Here is an 18,666-nt window from a genome sequence, read left to right as displayed (position 1 = left end):
CATCGACAGTAACTGTTTATATTAATAAACGTTCCCAGTCCGGTCACGCCTCGGTTTCACGGCCAAGTGTTTTATGCCATAAGAAAATACCATAAAAACTACATACACGATACAGTTAATAAGTAATTGAACTTTAAAAAAAACATTCGATTAGGTGGATGGAACTGTCCAGTATTAATGATCGCATTACTTGGAAACATACATTTGAGAGAGGGCTTAGTCCGAAAGTGGACAATAATAGTTTGAAAAAGAAAAATTAATTAAATAATTCTCTGATATTTTGTATTGTGGTGTATTCAGATCAATTAAACATCAATCCAGTAAAAAAAATTAACAAGCTATCTTTTCAAACCAATCACGGCAAAATTTATTCCGATAATAGAATGCAAACATTGTTAAACAAAACAATGAGATAAATCTGACAGATCGGTCGGCGCAGCATGAGCCAGAGGGAGGGAAGACGAAAAAGGTACCGTGCACTCCGACACGGCGCGCAGGAAATGAAAGGGCGTGTCGGTTCGAAACGAAAGCTGCTCCATTTGCAGTGACCAGCGCAGCAACTGCTCGACCAAGACGGTAATTTCTCGAGCAATTTATACGAGCGTGACGGCCTAACTTTTGTATGCAAAATGCAACATAAATCCCGTTCTGCTGTTTAACGATTCCACTGTAACATACAGTCACGCGCCGTTTGAATGGACTCTGTGTTCGTAAACAATAACCAAAGCAGTTGTTGAAAGAGAAACACGAGAATTTTGTTGTGACGATGATGTTGTTTTGTTTTCGAATAACTCGTATTTTTTTATATTATAGGTTGGCGGACGAACATATGGGCCACCTGATGATAAGTGGTCACCAACGCCCATAGACATTGGCAATGTAAGAAATGTTAACCATCGCTTACATCGTCAATGCGCCATCAACTGTGAGAACTAATATGTTATGTCCCTTGTGCCTGTAATTACACTGGCTCACTCACCCTTCAAAGCGGAAAAGAACAATAACAAGTACTGCTGTTTTGCGGTAGAATATCTCATGAGGGTGGTACCTACCCAGACGGGCTTGCACAAAGCCATACCACCAGTAAAATCGTAAATCGTTTACGTCCATTATTTAGAATTTACAAAGACTTTTCATACATTTTATTCCTTTTTTATCTTTTAATAACGAAACACAACATTACAACCAATGATAACTGTTTGTATGCTCACAAGTTCAAAGTCGTATTAATAATCTATGTCTATTAGACATAAATTGTTTTACATCATAGTAATGTATGACATCTTATGCGAAGAGCGCTCATTAATTAACTTTGTATCCATTTCATCGGCTCATTTGTTAACGCGCAACGTTTAAAGCTATACAATATTGTACTTGGTCCGGTTTGAAATAAATGACTTCTTAGAATAAGAGTAAATTCATTTTTAGGAAACCAGATAACGATATTATATTCTAAGAAATGTGCCAGGGCGACATCTTCTGTTAATGATTTGTTATAGTTATTAGGTCAATATAATTTTACAACATTCCTGATTATTAAAATTCAAGAACCACTGAGGGAAATAAATCTAAAATCTCATTAATATTCTAGCAATAAATTGTAATGTTCATTTCAAACGCGTTTAAGTAGTTCAATGTGAAGTATTCAGATTTGCTAATCATCGTTGAATTACTGATAACGATGTTTTCGATATAAAAATATATCGTTTACGTATACTAAATACTTCTGCACACAAGGATACATTATCTTGGCATATCGATAAGGAGCATTAATGAGTTTGAAATAAAAATATTTGATAATTTAGGTATTGCCAAGGTCGCGTATGATGTAATTTTAACAACAATAGATTTGAATTGTGAGAACTGAAAATGGTGAGAGATTTTATTGCCTCGCAGTCGTCATACGGGCTCCGTGTAACCTCTATAATTGAACGAGATGACATCACGATAGCGCAACACGTTGATAAGACTTGTTTCGGTCTATCATATTATTATAATTCGCATATTTATATTTATGAGTCAAACCTTTTTTCGCTTGCTTCTCACGCTCCTTCTCCTTTTCTCTAGCCTTTTTCTCCCGTTTCTCTCTCTCCTGCTTTTCCTTTTCGAGTTTCTTCATCTCCTTCTTCATTTCCTTCTCGCTTTTCTTTGACTTAGTGTCATCGATCTTTTCGGATAAAATAAAAGTACCCGTTTGCACCTTCGTATCCACCTCCTCCTTGGACTTCATCTTCTACGTTAATTTGTATCCACACAAATAATTCACACAAGGATAATGTAATAATAGCAACAGAACCCCGTGTAAGAGCACGTCGTTATTACCGGGACGCTCGGTCGCCGTGAAAAATTTCGATTCGGCACAGATCGACGGCGAGCTGATAGTGTGTCGTTTACTTACAACAGCCGGCCGCGATTGGTGGAATAGTATCGGAATTATCACAGACACGTTAATATTCGAGACTGCGAACCACGATAAATCGGATATCGATGTACGCGTAGGCAGGTCGCAGCGCGCGGAGCACCGGTCGCGACGGAACCTCAGCTAACACTGCGCCGGCTGCCAGCCTCGCCCTCGGCACTGAACGCGGAGCGGCGGCAGAGACGGTGCGCAAGCGACGCGTGCGATCGACAAACTCTATAAATAAAGCTTCACTTCCTATGCCATTATATAGAATCAGAAGTCGATTTATGGCCATTGAACTCACGAAAGTTTTCGCTATGAGTAACCAGGCAAAGTTTTCGCGTGAGGATTCGCTCTAGGCTCTATTTACATGAATTATAGTTCCAAAGTCAAGGTCAAGTGTCTGTAAGTGTGTCGCGTCAATGAATGCGAAGTAAGAAATACAAATAAAACCCAAGATTAATGGACGTTTGGTAAATAAATTATTTGTCATTTTTTCAAAGTTAAGTATTTTAATTATAAGTACCGGGACGTCGGAAATACCGATTCGCTAAATAAGGCTGTGTTGAATGAGTGGAAACAAAAAGTTGTTTTGGAAACGCAGACGACGACATTCGGAGTCGGACCCAACGAGTGACGCCACGAATGGCAACTGGGACGTCCGGCTCAAAAACAATAAACCAGTAGTGTCATCACTTTTAAAGTTTCATTTTCTCCCCATGTGACTTCGATGATAAAGGCTTAATACAAGTTCAGCGAGGCAAGTTTAACGAAATATGTTTCTACATCAAGATGTACTCCACGATTGATAAGATCATAAGTACTCCACTGCCTGTTATTGGTATTGGTTAAATAGAAACATTTCTTATTACTTAAAATTTTATACAAAAAACATATTATAATATATTTATCTTTTTACATGTATATTATGTATATTATAGATACACATCAAATTATTTAAGACTTCATATAATGCACATAAAATTCTGGTGCAATAGGTGTATCAAAAAACTAACAACAAGTACGTTTATACAAAAATATATATAAATGAATTAAATTACTAAACAAAACATACCCACGACACGTCCGACTACAAGATTCAGATTTAACAGGCAATTGTTATGGTATAAATTATAAATTCATCATATAAATTTTATGATGTACATACGTAGAAACGTACGTACAAATTTATAATTTTCTAGCTACGTACTGTATGACCCTTACCATTATCGTCAGATTTATTGTTACACTATAAATCGAGTTACAGAACGATAAATCAGAAACTGATTGCCAAAACGTCGGAGCCGGTAATTATCAAAAACAAACCGTAGCTGACGTATCGGGAGCCGAAACAAGGGCGAGCAAAAAGCTGAGTTTCTCGAGGGCCGGTGACGCGTGACGTAACGCTCTGCTGGACTCTGACCGCCCTGAGAAAGTGCACTTTAAGGCAGCTTCTGTATTTTCGCCGGTATTGGTAACAACACAATGAACTCATACATTAAGGTGTTAACATCGTTACAGAACATTTTAGTGTGTTCGTTTGAGGAAAAATTAAACTAACGTGTTTGTATCTTTCGTTATGCACTTCGTGTGAAAATAGTGTAATTTTGCATTGGCAAAAATAGAAACAGAGTTTACTCCGAGTAAACTCGTACGATAATATTATATTCGATACGGATTAAACACACTGGCGAAGACTTGTATGAGACCATAATTCAACCAGTCCGTTTCTCAATACAGGGACTTCCTGCTTTCCAATTTATATCTACCATATTTTCCATAACAGTATTAGTCCATTATAATTGGAAAATTTACCGGAAGATAATCGCATGAAAGTTATGAAAGGGTAACCTGTCGGGCTCAGAGGCACTTCCCGGTCTTGCGGGAACTGATGTGCGAGAACCTGACGCTGACCACGTAATGGTTATTGACGGAAATGAAAGTAATTGGCCGCTATACACAGAACAGAATACAAAATCTTGCGGCGAAGCAACCAAACCAAAGCGGGTTCCGAATATCAATTTACGAGCCAAAGGCATGTCGACGTTATTTGATACATCTTAATCAATTTGATTTAGATGGTTTTTCTGCTTGACTAAACAAATGTAAGTAATTGACCTTGTTAATTATATTTGGAGGACATTTTGCATTCCGTTCGATGTTATTCGAAATATAGCAGGTACCAAAATAGTGAATATAATTCTAATAAATATTTCAACCTCAATAATATAAAGCATACTGGCATAATATATTACGGCCAGCGCAGGCGAAAAGCATTAACCTCTTTGAAGGCATTGAAGGAGATGATGAAACTGTACGCTTTATATTCAATGACGTCACTCGGAGAGACGCATCTCCACATCGTGGTTGATGTAATACGAGTTTGTATTGATTATTGAAAGTAGACAAGATACGGAGAGGTTTATAATTTGTAATTATAATGAAATAAAAAATCATTACAAAGCCTGCGTTGTATCTTTCGATTTTGATCTTTTGTAGTTAAATAAATAAAATGTTGCAGATGATACCGCAAACAAATTAACGTCATTTACTTTTTAATGACTATTGCCTTTTGGTCCGACCCGTGTAAAACGGACGTCCCTCGCACCGTCACCCTGTATATGGACACTTCCGGGATCGCCGACCGTTGGGTCCCGACACATTTTACTGACATCGCTTCGATTTCAGGTCACTAAAGAACTGTCACAATTTATAGATATTGAGTTACTTAATCACCTTCGGTTGAAGATGTTAACTTATCGCGACTAATTGTTCATTCGTGCGTCCATCGAACCTACTTTCTGAAAACGAAAGTGTGCAATCTAGGAAGGAAAACAAAAATAATAGAACGTTTGCGGATTTCAATTAACGTTTTCAGTGAAAATAAGAATACCAGGAAACGTAAAAATACATGTCGCTACGTTACGTTACATTCTTTATTAAATTAATCTCAATTGAACGCGAGTTACATCAGCAAAACATCAACGTAATAACAAGGATTCAATTAGAAGCAAAATGACTCGGAATTATAATGCTTTGAGCCGTTTGTCTTGACAGTTGGCACACATTTTCTAATCGCAGTATCCAACGCAGATTACATTGACATTCGTGACGCGGAGACTAATGGACATCCGCGATGTAGCGGACCCACGTAATAACAGCTATAGTGTTCTATAGTTGGTCGGTTCTGGTAAGTTACAAGTGATTATCTTATCGGCCGGTGTCGTAGAGACAGATTGCAAAGCGACCAATCGCCGGCGTTCATTAAACGTTGAGATACCATTAAAAAGGTGTTACGGCTTGATAAAATTGTATTGCTTTAGCTAATTTCAATCGAGTTCCAATACACTATAAGTATAAAAAGATTTAAATAACGGTTTTACCTCTATGGTTTAAAAGATAATTTTATACGCTTTCAAATGAAAAACTTAATCCCACGCTCCAAGAGCCCAAATCAAACGATCGTCTGACCGTAATTCTTATAACAATTATGTTTATAAAACACCGAGCGAAAACTTTTCTAATTATTATACGCTGCTTAGTTTTAGCTAATTTATTAAAACATAAAAAAGCGAACACAGATAGTATAATCTCACAAAACAAATGTATAAATTGGATAGGATGAGATAACTCATACGAATTTTCTACAACCGAGGTGAGGCATTTGACAAAAATAGAGTCTACGTAGGTACATGAATATTTAGAACAATTTTTATTCCATTACAATTTTTTGGATTTTTGTTTGGATTTTTTTTTTGGATTTTTGTAGTTTCTCAAGCTTTATCAGGACATTACTGGCTTTACTGGCCGATGCAAATTACTATATAAGTCTACTAAAATAAAAAAATCAGATTCATACTTACTTATACTTTATGAGACTTATGAAGCCGAGATGGCCTAGTGGTTAGAACGCGTGAATCTTAACCGATGGTCGTGGGTTCAAACTCGGGCAAGCACTACTGAATTTTCACGTGCTTGGTATGTGTTTATAATTCATCTCGTGCTTGACGGTGAAGGAAAACATCGTGAGGAAACCTGCATGTGTCTGATTTCATTGAAATTCCGCCACATGTGTATTCTACCAACCCGCATTGGAGCAGCGTGGTGGAATAAGCTCCAAACCTTCTCCTCAAAAGAAAGAAGCCTTAGCCCAGCAGTGGGACATTAACAGGCTGTTACTATACTTTATACTTTTACTGTACACCACAAAGAGAGGAAAAAAATACAAAACATGGATACAGCCTAAATAAAAGTAGCATACAGATATTCTTGTTGCTCTATCAATCATTTCATGTTTAACAGTGCTTCCCTTTCACTTTTCAACAACATTTGTCTTATATGTTTGTATACAACCCAAATATACACGACAAAGTTATAAAAATAAAGCTACAAGATTCCAGAAAAAGAAATACAATAAAGTTTCATAAAATAATGATTTAGTGTTTCGATTAGTAACACAATCATAAAATCTATACGCCAATGTAATAATAAAGGGAAATCGGTTCGCAAGCGGACAATTGTGACGTGGACTGCAAGTAGTCGCGCGATAACAATTAATTATTTTGTAAGAAAACACCAGCTGTTATCTAGAGCTTGTGGGAGCTGAATCGTTTAATACTAATACTAAATATTATGTTTTTACTTATACTTTATCTTTGACGTCACAATTGATAATAACTAACAGTTTAATGCAGGGAACACGACGTGACAGGTTTTAAACAGAAGATATTAAGTCACACCTTAATGGTTTAAATTTTAGATCATCATAAATACTTCGCGTCGCACAAATGCTAATCATAGTAAATCAATATCACTGAAAAGACATTCATTTGAAAACATTATTTATGAATAAGTATTTTATACTTTAGTTTGTTTATTAGACTATATCTGCATTGAAAACTCTGTTGGCCCTGTTGTTTAGAATACGTGAATCTTAACCGAAGATTGTGGGTTCAGACACCATCGAGTTTTCATGGTGTCATCATCTGGTTCTCGGGGGTGATGAAAAACATCATGAGGAAATCTGCATACTCATCATACGTCGGATGAAATTCTGCCACATTCATATATATATATATATATATATATATATATATATATATATATATATATATATATATATATATATGTATGTTGTGTAATGGCTTTAAGCTTCCTCGAGAAGACAGGTTTTCCTTAGCAGTGGGACATTTACTAAATGAATCTACTACTTACTACGAGATATCTATGTAAATACATATAAAATATTCTGAAAACACGTGAATTGTTAGTTTTGCAAATTGAAAACAAAAATGCCGAACTAGTATTACAGTAAGTACATGGTATGAGTAGGGTGTCAACTGTAGGTGCACTTGTATTTAGGTCGTGCCTGTATGTTGAGACACGCACGTGTGTATGTCACGGCACACACGTAACCATTGAAAACACCATTACGTATTTATATGGTCTTTATATTGTGTCAAGCCCACGTGAGTTGCTCAACAGCGCGTGACCGAATTTATATTAGAACGAATCAATGATCGGTTCTAAGCGATAACTCCCGATATATTATAAAAGCTACTGCGTGATTTATCGCCAAATTATTTTTGTAATAAATCGTAATATTTTTGTAATAATTTACAGAATCAATGTTTTATGCTTTACCGCAGCGCTGTAAACAAAATGGATCAAATAAAGTTTATATTATCTTGTTATTTTCGTCACTTCTGTTTTCACTAATTTGCGTAAAATTTTATTTTAGACTATACAACCTATATAAATAATTAATCGATTTCCAATATTTTTATTAGACATTAAAAAAAAATCAAAAACTTATTTCCAGGATTATACGATTAAGTTAATTAGGTGTTAATTTGTTTTGATTTAGTATAATTATTATGTGTTTTGCTTGTACGGGGGTGACATAGTCAATCTGATGACTAAACTCCCAGGTAAAATAAAGGAAAAAAAAAGGATTATACGATAATTCATAATATTCGTTGTTTATCAATTTCGATGATTCAAAAAAAACCTTTAAAAGAGAAATGTTATCGATTTAGCCTTTTTGTGTGTGTTTCGTAATATCTTCGTCTGTGAACCGATTTTGATGTTTATTTTTTAATGCTGCAACGATTCCTTCAATTACACACCAGCTTCGTGGTACCGTAACACGTTAGGTATGTTAAACTACTATTGAAACAAAAATTATCATAATGTTGATAGTTTTAAAGCTAACGTCAGCTAGTAGTAGAGGGCCCGTACCCGCGCGACATTCGAATTAATCACACGCGTTTAGCGTTATTAAAAGCTTTCGATATGTAACCGGTATGGCTTTGCTTCACTGCGATGCAGGCGCCGGCTCGCCTTCACCCACTTATTGAATTCGTTAACATCTGACTCATCAGCGCCCAACCCACCGGTGACCGATAAAAGCGCCCGCCATTAACTTGCATGTAACGTTACTTACATAATACGGAAGTTGAGGACGCAAGCTACCGGACGCCGGAGAGCATTTTGGCAATCACTAGCCCAGTGCAATCGTTCTACTTCTAACTCGCATATTGGCTCACTTGTCATAGAAAGTTATCAAATATTACTTAATCGATCTAAAGATAGATATAAAAACATGTACATGTAATATCTAAAGATAGATATAAAAACATGTACATGTAATATCTCTATCGATAGATTCATAAATATATTATTATTTATAGAGGCGTATCCAGTTTTGGATGTATTGTCTGTACGTCCTGAGGAATGTTTATCGACTCACGCTAGAAGGCGTATTATTATATAGGCGTATTACGTAGTAGGCGGTAGTACACGCGGGTCATTACTTTTCTAAAAATGGGCTTTTTACAAGGAGCTATTTTATGATTATTTTAGTCATTTCCTATTGATCTATGGGGTGGCATTTGCTAGGTTAGATTATTGTTACTGCTTGGAGTGCCCACTGTGACATACGATATATAGTTATTAAAAATATCATGCCATTACAACGTAGTACCCATTATTGCCGCCAGAAATATAATGATATTATTGAATTATATAAAACTAAGAACAACACATTTATCAATGACTTCCCTTTCTCTTATTTTGAGTATTTTTTAAAATTTGAATATACGCTTTTACCATTTTTAACTAATTTCACTTTTGTTATCACATCAACCTTATAAAATAGAAAGACACGTTACGCGACGTTTTCTACCAATTCACTCTGCTGTAAGCCGCGTAAAAGAACTTCGTTTCAAAAATCTCTATGATGTGATTTGTATTGTTTGCCAATATTATATGACTACTTTTAAAAGACAGAATAAAACATCGTAAACAAGGCAATAATTACTGATTGAAAATCAGTTTATACCAAATAATTAGATTTTCAATGTCGAATAAACGAAAACCATGTTGAGCTAATGTTCGATAAAATGTATCGTACTATAAATAACGCCACATTATATTTATGAATCACTTCAGATCAAAGCTCGAATGAAATTCTCATTTGTCATTCGTCATATTTAGATTAAATACAAACAGTTAGTATTCTTTAATTTTGCAGCAAAATAAATAAAAATGAAAAAAATAATTATGTGTTTAATTAAAACATATAATTCGATAAATAAAGAAAATTTTACTACTATTTTTTTTTCAATAGGTTCGTAACCTAGCCTAAAAAAACGTCGAAAATTCGAAAGTGCTCGTAAATATCTTCTTAAATATAGTAATATTTTGATAATAAAATTCATATATTTCTTTCAACGTGTATATTTTTCCAGAAGGAGATCAGAGAACATTACAAAAGTCGTCGATCTCTACATTGAAAGTCACCAAAACACAATAACGCATACAACTCCGTATAATTAACAATTGATTTAGTTGCGCTGTTCAGCCTGAATACAAATTGCTTAATACGATTTGTGTGCCGATATGTAGCGAGTTGATTGAAGCTAGAAGAGATGGAAAATACAATATCCAAGCTTTGGAACGTAAGTGCTTCCTCGACTGAAGCAATTCAGAAATTCCAAGAAATTGTAGATAGCTTTATAGAAGAATTTATCATAAGATAATATGAAAAAAACATTCGTCGTAAAATTATTATAATATATAATTGTTATCTAGAGCAGCTGCTATTCGGAAAAACAGATGTTTTGATATTTAATTCGGTCTATTACTAACATTGTGGTGACAAATTGTATACAAATATTATTTTTTATTTACTTGACGCACAAAACATTGAACAATATTAATTACAAATAAACTAGTATGTAGTTTAACACACATGTTACAACACGCCCGTAAGAGCAGGAGTATGTGTTGTTATCGATGCTTTGAAAACTGGAACGAGGAGCGCCCAGTGAATATAACTCCTAAATTAAATAAGTACCTACATGTGTAAAAACAAAGAAAACTGAGATAAACTTTACTTTTGTCATCTAACATGTATGTGCATGTTTTGTCATCTAACACGGGATTACAAACAAACTTTGTCAGTTTCCTGTTAAATCTATATATCTATAATCTTCATCGGTTATGAAAGTCCACCCAACAGTGTCCGGCGTCGGTACGACGCACGTACCGAGCGACAGCCCCGCAGGACCGACCGCCGTCACGAACACTTTCATCTGACATTTGACTGTATTACATATGACACAAACAATCCACAGCAACGACGCTGCAACTGTCACAAACATAGCAATATATATAAGTAAATCCGCGCCGAGCGCCGCTTGAGGAACGATGACCACACAGTTACATTACCGAGTACAGTCGCGCCAACGTTACGACAGAGCCGTTACGAAACTATTACCAATCGAAAAGTTAATGCACTTTTGTAAGTAGTCATTCCCAGAAACAACATCTAACACCTTCTGTGCTCTTAATTTTATACAACTGCAAGGTATAAAACGAGTCAAGGAAAAGATCATACATTATACATAAAATCTTAGTTCCCAAGGTTGGTGGCGCATTGGCTATATAAGCGATGGTTGACATTTCTTACAATGCCAATGTCTAAGGGCTTTTGGTGACCACTTACCATCAGGTGGCCCATATGCTCGTCCGCCTTCCTATTCTATAAAAAAAAATACAAAATGATAACATTATATCAATCATGTGTCGCGTTCTTAACTAGGAGATAACCGTAGCTGTAAAAATTGTAAGGATATCCGTGTATGTAAAGCTGCACACATAGTTCCAGCTCTGTCCAGGTGTTAGGTACTATAGTGCGCCAAAATGCGAAGGGAAACAACAAGTGAAAAATAAAATTATTTCATCTTATGAGATACTAGGCACTGCGCTGTAGGGTAACGTGACCACGGTCTGTCTATCTCGGATAGATACGGTTACAACGAGAGACGATTGAGACCTGGATGATCATAGAGGTTAAAGCTTTGACTATAGTGCCAATATGATAGGGAACTAAAGGCGCTGAAAACAATGATGATCTTCTCAGATAAGTGGCTAGAGCCGACGCTGTCCATTCGTATACCAAACAACATTTTGTAATGTGTTCGCTGGGAGGTTTTAGCTTTCTACTGGACGTAACATTACACGTTAATAAAGTTGTATCGAACACGTTGCAAAATAATAGTTGCTTTAAAACGATTTCAATTGAACATTGTGTCGGGTAACCCTCGAATATCGAGTTATCGAACGAAATGTAACAGAATTTCGAAATATATTTCGCCAACGCCGTCTCGGCCGCCGTATAGCTAACAGCTAGTGTAACAATACACTGCGCGCACTCGACACCCGCCATCTGACACCTCCGTGCCGCGCCGTGCCGCGCCAGCGCGCCGCTTTGCCGATATTACCGACACCTTACGCCATGACTTATGGGCTGTAAACTCCTTACGATCCAAGTACCACCTGCTCACATACTAATCTAACACTAAATAATACCACTCCGTAGTTCTACACGCATACTATGTACATTACAACGCTACAAAACAATTTTAACGTCGTCAGCTGAACTGAGCTGAGGAAATTAGCTTTTCTGAATACTAAACATTAAAAAAACATCAGGCAGGTACATTAACTACCTGTAAACGTAAAATTGGTATCTTGTAATAGTATAATAAAACACCACACGCGTTACTTCAGAACAACGGGGCTAGGTGCAGAGTTCTAGCGGAACACAACACTTGTATATACCAACAAATATAAGCCAGCTACAATAGACGAGCTCATTTACATCATCACATTCGTCACCTGCGATGGCGACCGTGCTATGTGGGTCACAGGTGCCCGAGCAACGGACTTCCCGCCCGATTGCTCTTTGGTAGATCGCGGTAACCGCACACCGACATCGTTGAGACAGTCGCGATAACCAACGGCCTGCATTCAAAACAGGCATCAGACTCGCAAACTAGTAGAGTTAAAATATAGGAACATGCTATTTTATATTTTCTAATATTTAATGACAAATAAAAGTAGAGCACTACTACTAATGTAATACAAGTGTAATACTAGTGTAGGTATTTCCACACCAGCTCTTCCGCTTGGTGGGTCAAAATTTGAGGCACTGGGTCATTGAAATGAGATATCAAGTTCAGAGTGGTATCACGTTGTTGGTGGTGAGAGAGAGACGCCATGTTTTTAATTATTACATTATTATTAAATTATCGTATGTACTTCTATGTGAACATTTTAAATAATTTTTATACATCTTTATAAAGATAGTTAAAAAATTGTCCTTCACCATCTGGAAGCATAAAAATAATCGCGCAATAGAAATTCTGAATTACAAGACAATGTCTGAAACATCGAGTCGGTTATCGGAAATAGATCCTTTGTCTATTTTCTGAACATTTTGAAACCATGATATTGTTTTGATTGTTGAGTTGAGGCTTGTGTGAGTGTAACATTACAAAAGTGAATACTATTTGGTTATATTTTTCTCGTTTTAGAAACGCAACTAGGCAAATGGACCAACCCATTATAAGTGCTCACCTTTGTCCACTAACTCTGGACAAAGGTGAACAAATCAACCCCGTCTATGCGCCGCCAGTCATTACACTGTCTCACTCACCCTCAAAATAAAACAATAAAATGTTGTATTATTATATGTATCTGGTTATTTATTTCTTATATAGGTTTATATGTATGTATGTATATGTGTATATGTATATATATATTGGTATATTACATATTTTTATTAAGCTCAATACATTTTAAGTATAAGTTGTTCGCACACTATGCCCGATTAGTGATCCTGGCTAAAAACACATAAACATTTCTCTTTACAGAGGTTGCCTGGAAGAGATCACTACAAGTGATAAGGCACCCTTGCATACTATATGATCTACTTGCTATTATATGTTACAATATAGAATTAATAAATAAATAAATAAAACCAAAACACAATACAAAGTAGTGGAAGTAAAATAACTGTACTGAGTGTGGTACCAATCAGGCGAGCCAGAAAAGAATGGCAGAACTCTACCACCACCCTAGACACGACACTACATAATCTAGAACCGTGAACAGAACAGTTATATATACGTAGCTTTAGATACGATGAGGTAATGGAATAAATGTATCTTATTTAGTGTTGCTTACAGCTAAACACTTTCACTCTCTCAACGCCATTTAATAAACATCGTTAGGAGGGTTATAGACGAAAGCGATTATCGTTGTATGTCACGAGTGACGAATCGGAGCCCGTCAACGTGTTAAACGTTGGAAATTCCAAATCGTTAACAGGAGCGCGGCCAGTGGGACAACGACGAAAATGTCACTTGGTCAATCAATACCTTCGTACGTAATACATAAAAATATATATATTTCAGCTGTAAGATATTTTTAACTGTAATCGGATATCAAATAAAGTGATATAGCGTGCTTTTAAATATTTTAAACTTATATCGTCGTGGAAATGAAACCTCTTTGAGGCTTTGGGACATTATTCCTTATATTTTATTATGATTTTTATGTATCCGTATAAGTATTAATAGTGTTTAAGTAAAATAAATAAAAAACCTGACAACAGATGCGTTAAATGAATACTGCACCTACATATATCTTATCGGCCGGCGTCTAACCGTCTGATTGAAATGCGGCCGACCATATGTTAAGAACGCTAGCAAGCTAAGTTCACACACACATTACATATACTTTATACATATACTTTACATATACTTTATACATATACTTTATATATTACTGCATGAATATTAAAAACTTTGGAAATATTTTGACTTTGTACGATACAAATATATTTTTTTGAACACACTTACTAATGACAAAAAATGAACTTCTCTAAGTAAGTCAAGCGCACATTGAGACGGCGAAGTTATTTGTTTCATAATGCGGAGCCGAACACTTGAGTATAGTACTATAATAGGTTTTAACGATGTCACTAATTACGGTAATGAGACTAAAAATTAACAGTACCTACTTCGGCGTCGCCGCGTCGCCCCGCGGCTAATACTAATCCAATAAAATGTACGATCTCTTCACCCCAAAATTAACAAATGGCGAATCGGGGGGAATGTGTACGGTTCGGAAGCCCTTCTTGTTGCCAAAATAATCGATACTATCTAGTATCTGCGACCAGCGTGTTCTATACTTACTATAATGCCGCGATAGCGCCGACTGAGACAAATCGTTCCCGATACGGAGACTAATAAAATAATCCCTGTATCAGCGCCAGCTGCGCACGCGACAAGCGAATACTACTGGCCGAATTTAAATTTTACTTTCGGTACAATAATACACGACAATTCAACAGGATTATGATTAGGGTCGTTAATGGGGCTTAGAAGAGAAATGTACGCAGTAGGTTGTACAACGAAAAATAAAATACGAAAATATAAATGAACTTTGCACAAACGTCAGTACATATATATATTTTTTTTTTTGTAATATAATTTATTTTTAATGTAATTTATTTATAATTGAATTTGTACAAAGCATAATAAAGATGAACGGAGTACGAGCAGCATTAACAAATAGCAAAAAGTCAAATACATATTGTATATTAATTTTTATTATCTCACTCGCCTTAAGCGTATATACCGTGCGGCTAATGTTTATTGTGTAACTTGTTATGCAGCATGTGCTATCACTGTTTGCAACGAAGCATTTGCAAATTGATTTTAAGAATTGTTGCTTATCATTCTAAAAATAGCGTGGAATTTACTCTATACAAGAACTATACGTTAAGGTCGAATAATCACATTGTACTTTTTATTTTAAGATCATATTTAATACTTTACGGCACGTTTTTCACAATGATCCAACATACACACACGTTACGTATATATACGTCATTTTGTTTAATCGGTATTAGCTCCTTAGGGATGTTTGAATAAGATACAATTGTGCGTATACTTCAGAGTTAAGCCTCACGAGGCGTTCAACCGCAGCTAATGTCATTGATATGTCTAGATGCTGTCTGAAATGTATTTGCTTTAATTACTAAAGTGACCTACTTCGCCGAGCCCCAACGCAGCGCCGCGAAGTGCTGCAGTATAAAGCTTGTCGGTACAATCAGATTATAGAGTGGTGAGGTTTAATAATATGCATTATGTATGAACCTTTTTATTTTTAAATTGTAATTTTGCCTAACATTTTATATAATTTAGATAGAAATATTCATACTAAAAATTAGTAATTTTGAGTATTCAGCAACGGTATAATGGAATTATTAAAATATATCATATAATTATTTTTTCACTGAAAAAAAATTAATCCACATAATAAAATTGAGGCATTACTTAAATAAACAAAGTATTATTAATAAATAGAAACAATTTGATTACGTCTAAATAATAAGGTATTTAAAAACTGCAGAAGAACTTGCAATAAATAGTGATAATTCATCAAGAAGGGGAGCGTTAACTGATAAATGATTAAATCTATGATAAGACAAACATTGTTTGGCAGTTCGACACTATCAATTTAGATTTTTGACAAGCTGGTTGGAGTAGTTGGTAGATACTTGGCTTTCACGCCAAAGGTTGTGGGTTCGATTCCCACCCAGGACAGACATTTGTGTGCATGAACATGTCTGTTTGTCCTGAGTCTGGGTGTAATTATCTATATAAGTATGTATTTACAAAAGAAAAGCAGTATATGTAGTATATCAGTTATCTGGTTTCCATAGCACAAGCTTTGCATAAGCTTAATTTGGGATCAGATGGCCGTGTGTGAAAAATGTCCCTGGATATTATTATTATTATTTAACAAGTGACAATTATAAGTTACCTATTTCTAAAATAATATAAAAGTTACACGGTTAGGAACTTTATTCTGAGCAGTTATCTCAATTGGTCAATTATAAATTGAATATTTATATACTAGTCTAGATTTGTATGTTAGGATGTAATTTAAAAAAACATCATTAAGTGCTGAACGACGGCATAGCAAGTGGTCATATAGTAAATTTTCAATGAAATTATTGATATTATATGAATGTAAGTTTAATGTTGAAATACTTCCGATGGTTACACAGTTCAAGGTGCAGCCTAGTGTCACAAATAGTTATTGTTACAATTTGTAAATTATTTCTAAAAAATGTTAAACAACTATGAATTTTAAAGCATAATAATATCATTGTTTTACCAGTTTCTTTTTATAAAAAACAATTCTAGATATTTATAAAAACACTGACAACAGTATGTTAAAGTTCATATCCTATTTAAGTAGTTAAATTAATGATATCTAAAAGGAGCTACACCACTAGAACATTTTAAAAAATTATAAGACGAACAATATAAGTATATTAGCTTCCTAGTGACAACGCCTCAAGGACACGGCTATTAGTAAAACTACATTAGTACGCTGTATTATCACCTGACGCTCATGTACTAATCACCTAACATGTTAACACTAACTTTATATGTGACTTATTATCAAACTGATGTCGTAAAAAATACGAGAGCAATCTTATTTAACTTGTACCTTAGCAACAGCATTTAATTTTAATAATTTAATAATAATAAAATGTTGTTATAATGTTTTTGTACGTATTTATTGTTTTAAAAATATAGATAAAATTTTGTCATCAAAGTAAGTAAAAATTACGACAATTGCCTAATCCTTTTAGTATACAATATAATTAATTCAATTGATCGATTAACATATAAAAAGTTTTGAAATAGTCGTTATTTTTTTCCTAACAGAAACAGCGTGCGAAAAATCGATATTTTCAACAAAACAAATTGCCGCAGTAAGATGTGTAAGACATTTCTAATAAGAATAAAAAAAATCATAAAACGATACATATCTTCAGTTAATATACATAAATATAAAGAAAAAAATAAAAAGTCAGATGCCGGTATACTCACCCATTATAGATAGAGTTGGTCGCTAATCACTGCAAACCAAACGACTCGCTAAAAATGTTTCTTTTGCTTCATCACAAAATATAAGTATGTACACATATATTAGCACTTTTCTTCTTAAATTGATTAACGTATAACTTAGAAACTTTCATTAAACATTTAATTTTTTACAAAAACGACCGAGCAACACTCCTCTCTTTATCACAGCAGCTGTCATAAGGCGCGCGTGCGTTCAGAAGTTGTGTTACACGACGATTAGAATACGTTCATTTTCTTATCATTAAAAATACACTAGGCTCTGTCATTGTGCATACTCTACCAATAAATAATAAAATATTGTTTCCCAATAAGAAGAAAAACAATTTTATATTTTAATTTTATACAAATTTAAATAATAGATCGTAAATATACATGTTTCTAAAATAATTAACAGATATATTTTTTCAAAAAGCGATTTATATTGCACGTACTTTTAAAAATAATACATGCGACTTGCTATTTATGTAACTACTTAATCCTTAATTCATTAATTTATTAAAAAAGCGTATAAAAATGTTAGTTGACTGCGCCTGCTGTCCTCTCCTTTCTATATAGGGCCCATAGGGCTTAGTGTATGCCCGATTGAGTGGTGGTGCCTTGTTCCGGGAGCGAGCCAGTGTATTTAAATCTTATAGTTACATAAACACAAAGTATATAACATTAAATCTTAAAGTTGGCGACGGATTAATTGGTACCCGTGCTTGCCGAAGGTCTATCGTCTTTATAAAGAAATAAAAAAAACATTCATTCATTTTCAATTTATTTATTACTAATTTAAAATGACGATAGTATTAGTAATCATGTAAAGATGGTTAACTGTAAAAGCTTAAATCTAGTATTGTTTATTCATCCTACTTACTACAAGTCCCAGATACAGGCTTAGGCGTTGCGCAGCATATATTCGTACATGCGGTATAATACACACTGTACTTTATTTATTGTTATTTAATAGAAATAGTTACA

At 34.8% G+C, this 18,666-nt stretch overlaps 1 protein-coding gene across 4 annotated transcripts in view; it reads right to left on the bottom strand.

Annotated features, from left to right (window-relative positions):
• Positions 1-17,890, bottom strand: part of LOC126778344 (actin-binding LIM protein 2) — a 68,832-nt gene extending 50,942 nt beyond the window's left edge. Inside the window, exon 1 of one of the 4 annotated variants that reach the window (XM_050501847.1) lies at positions 17,668-17,890. In XM_050501847.1, the coding sequence (XP_050357804.1) occupies positions 17,668-17,671 (4 nt within the window). In that variant the 5' untranslated portion in view covers positions 17,672-17,890. Of the gene's footprint in view, positions 1-2,025; positions 2,600-17,667 lie in introns of those variants that run through there. The other 3 variants (XM_050501845.1, XM_050501844.1, XM_050501846.1) reach the window with 3 other exon arrangements.
• Positions 17,891-18,666: the final 776 nt, after the last annotated feature.

The sequence above is a fragment of the Nymphalis io genome, chromosome 25 (genome assembly GCF_905147045.1).
Source record: "Nymphalis io chromosome 25, ilAglIoxx1.1, whole genome shotgun sequence".
In the NCBI taxonomy this organism is placed as follows: domain Eukaryota; kingdom Metazoa; phylum Arthropoda; class Insecta; order Lepidoptera; family Nymphalidae; genus Nymphalis; species Nymphalis io.
This window is presented reverse-complemented; position numbering and strand designations above follow the sequence as displayed.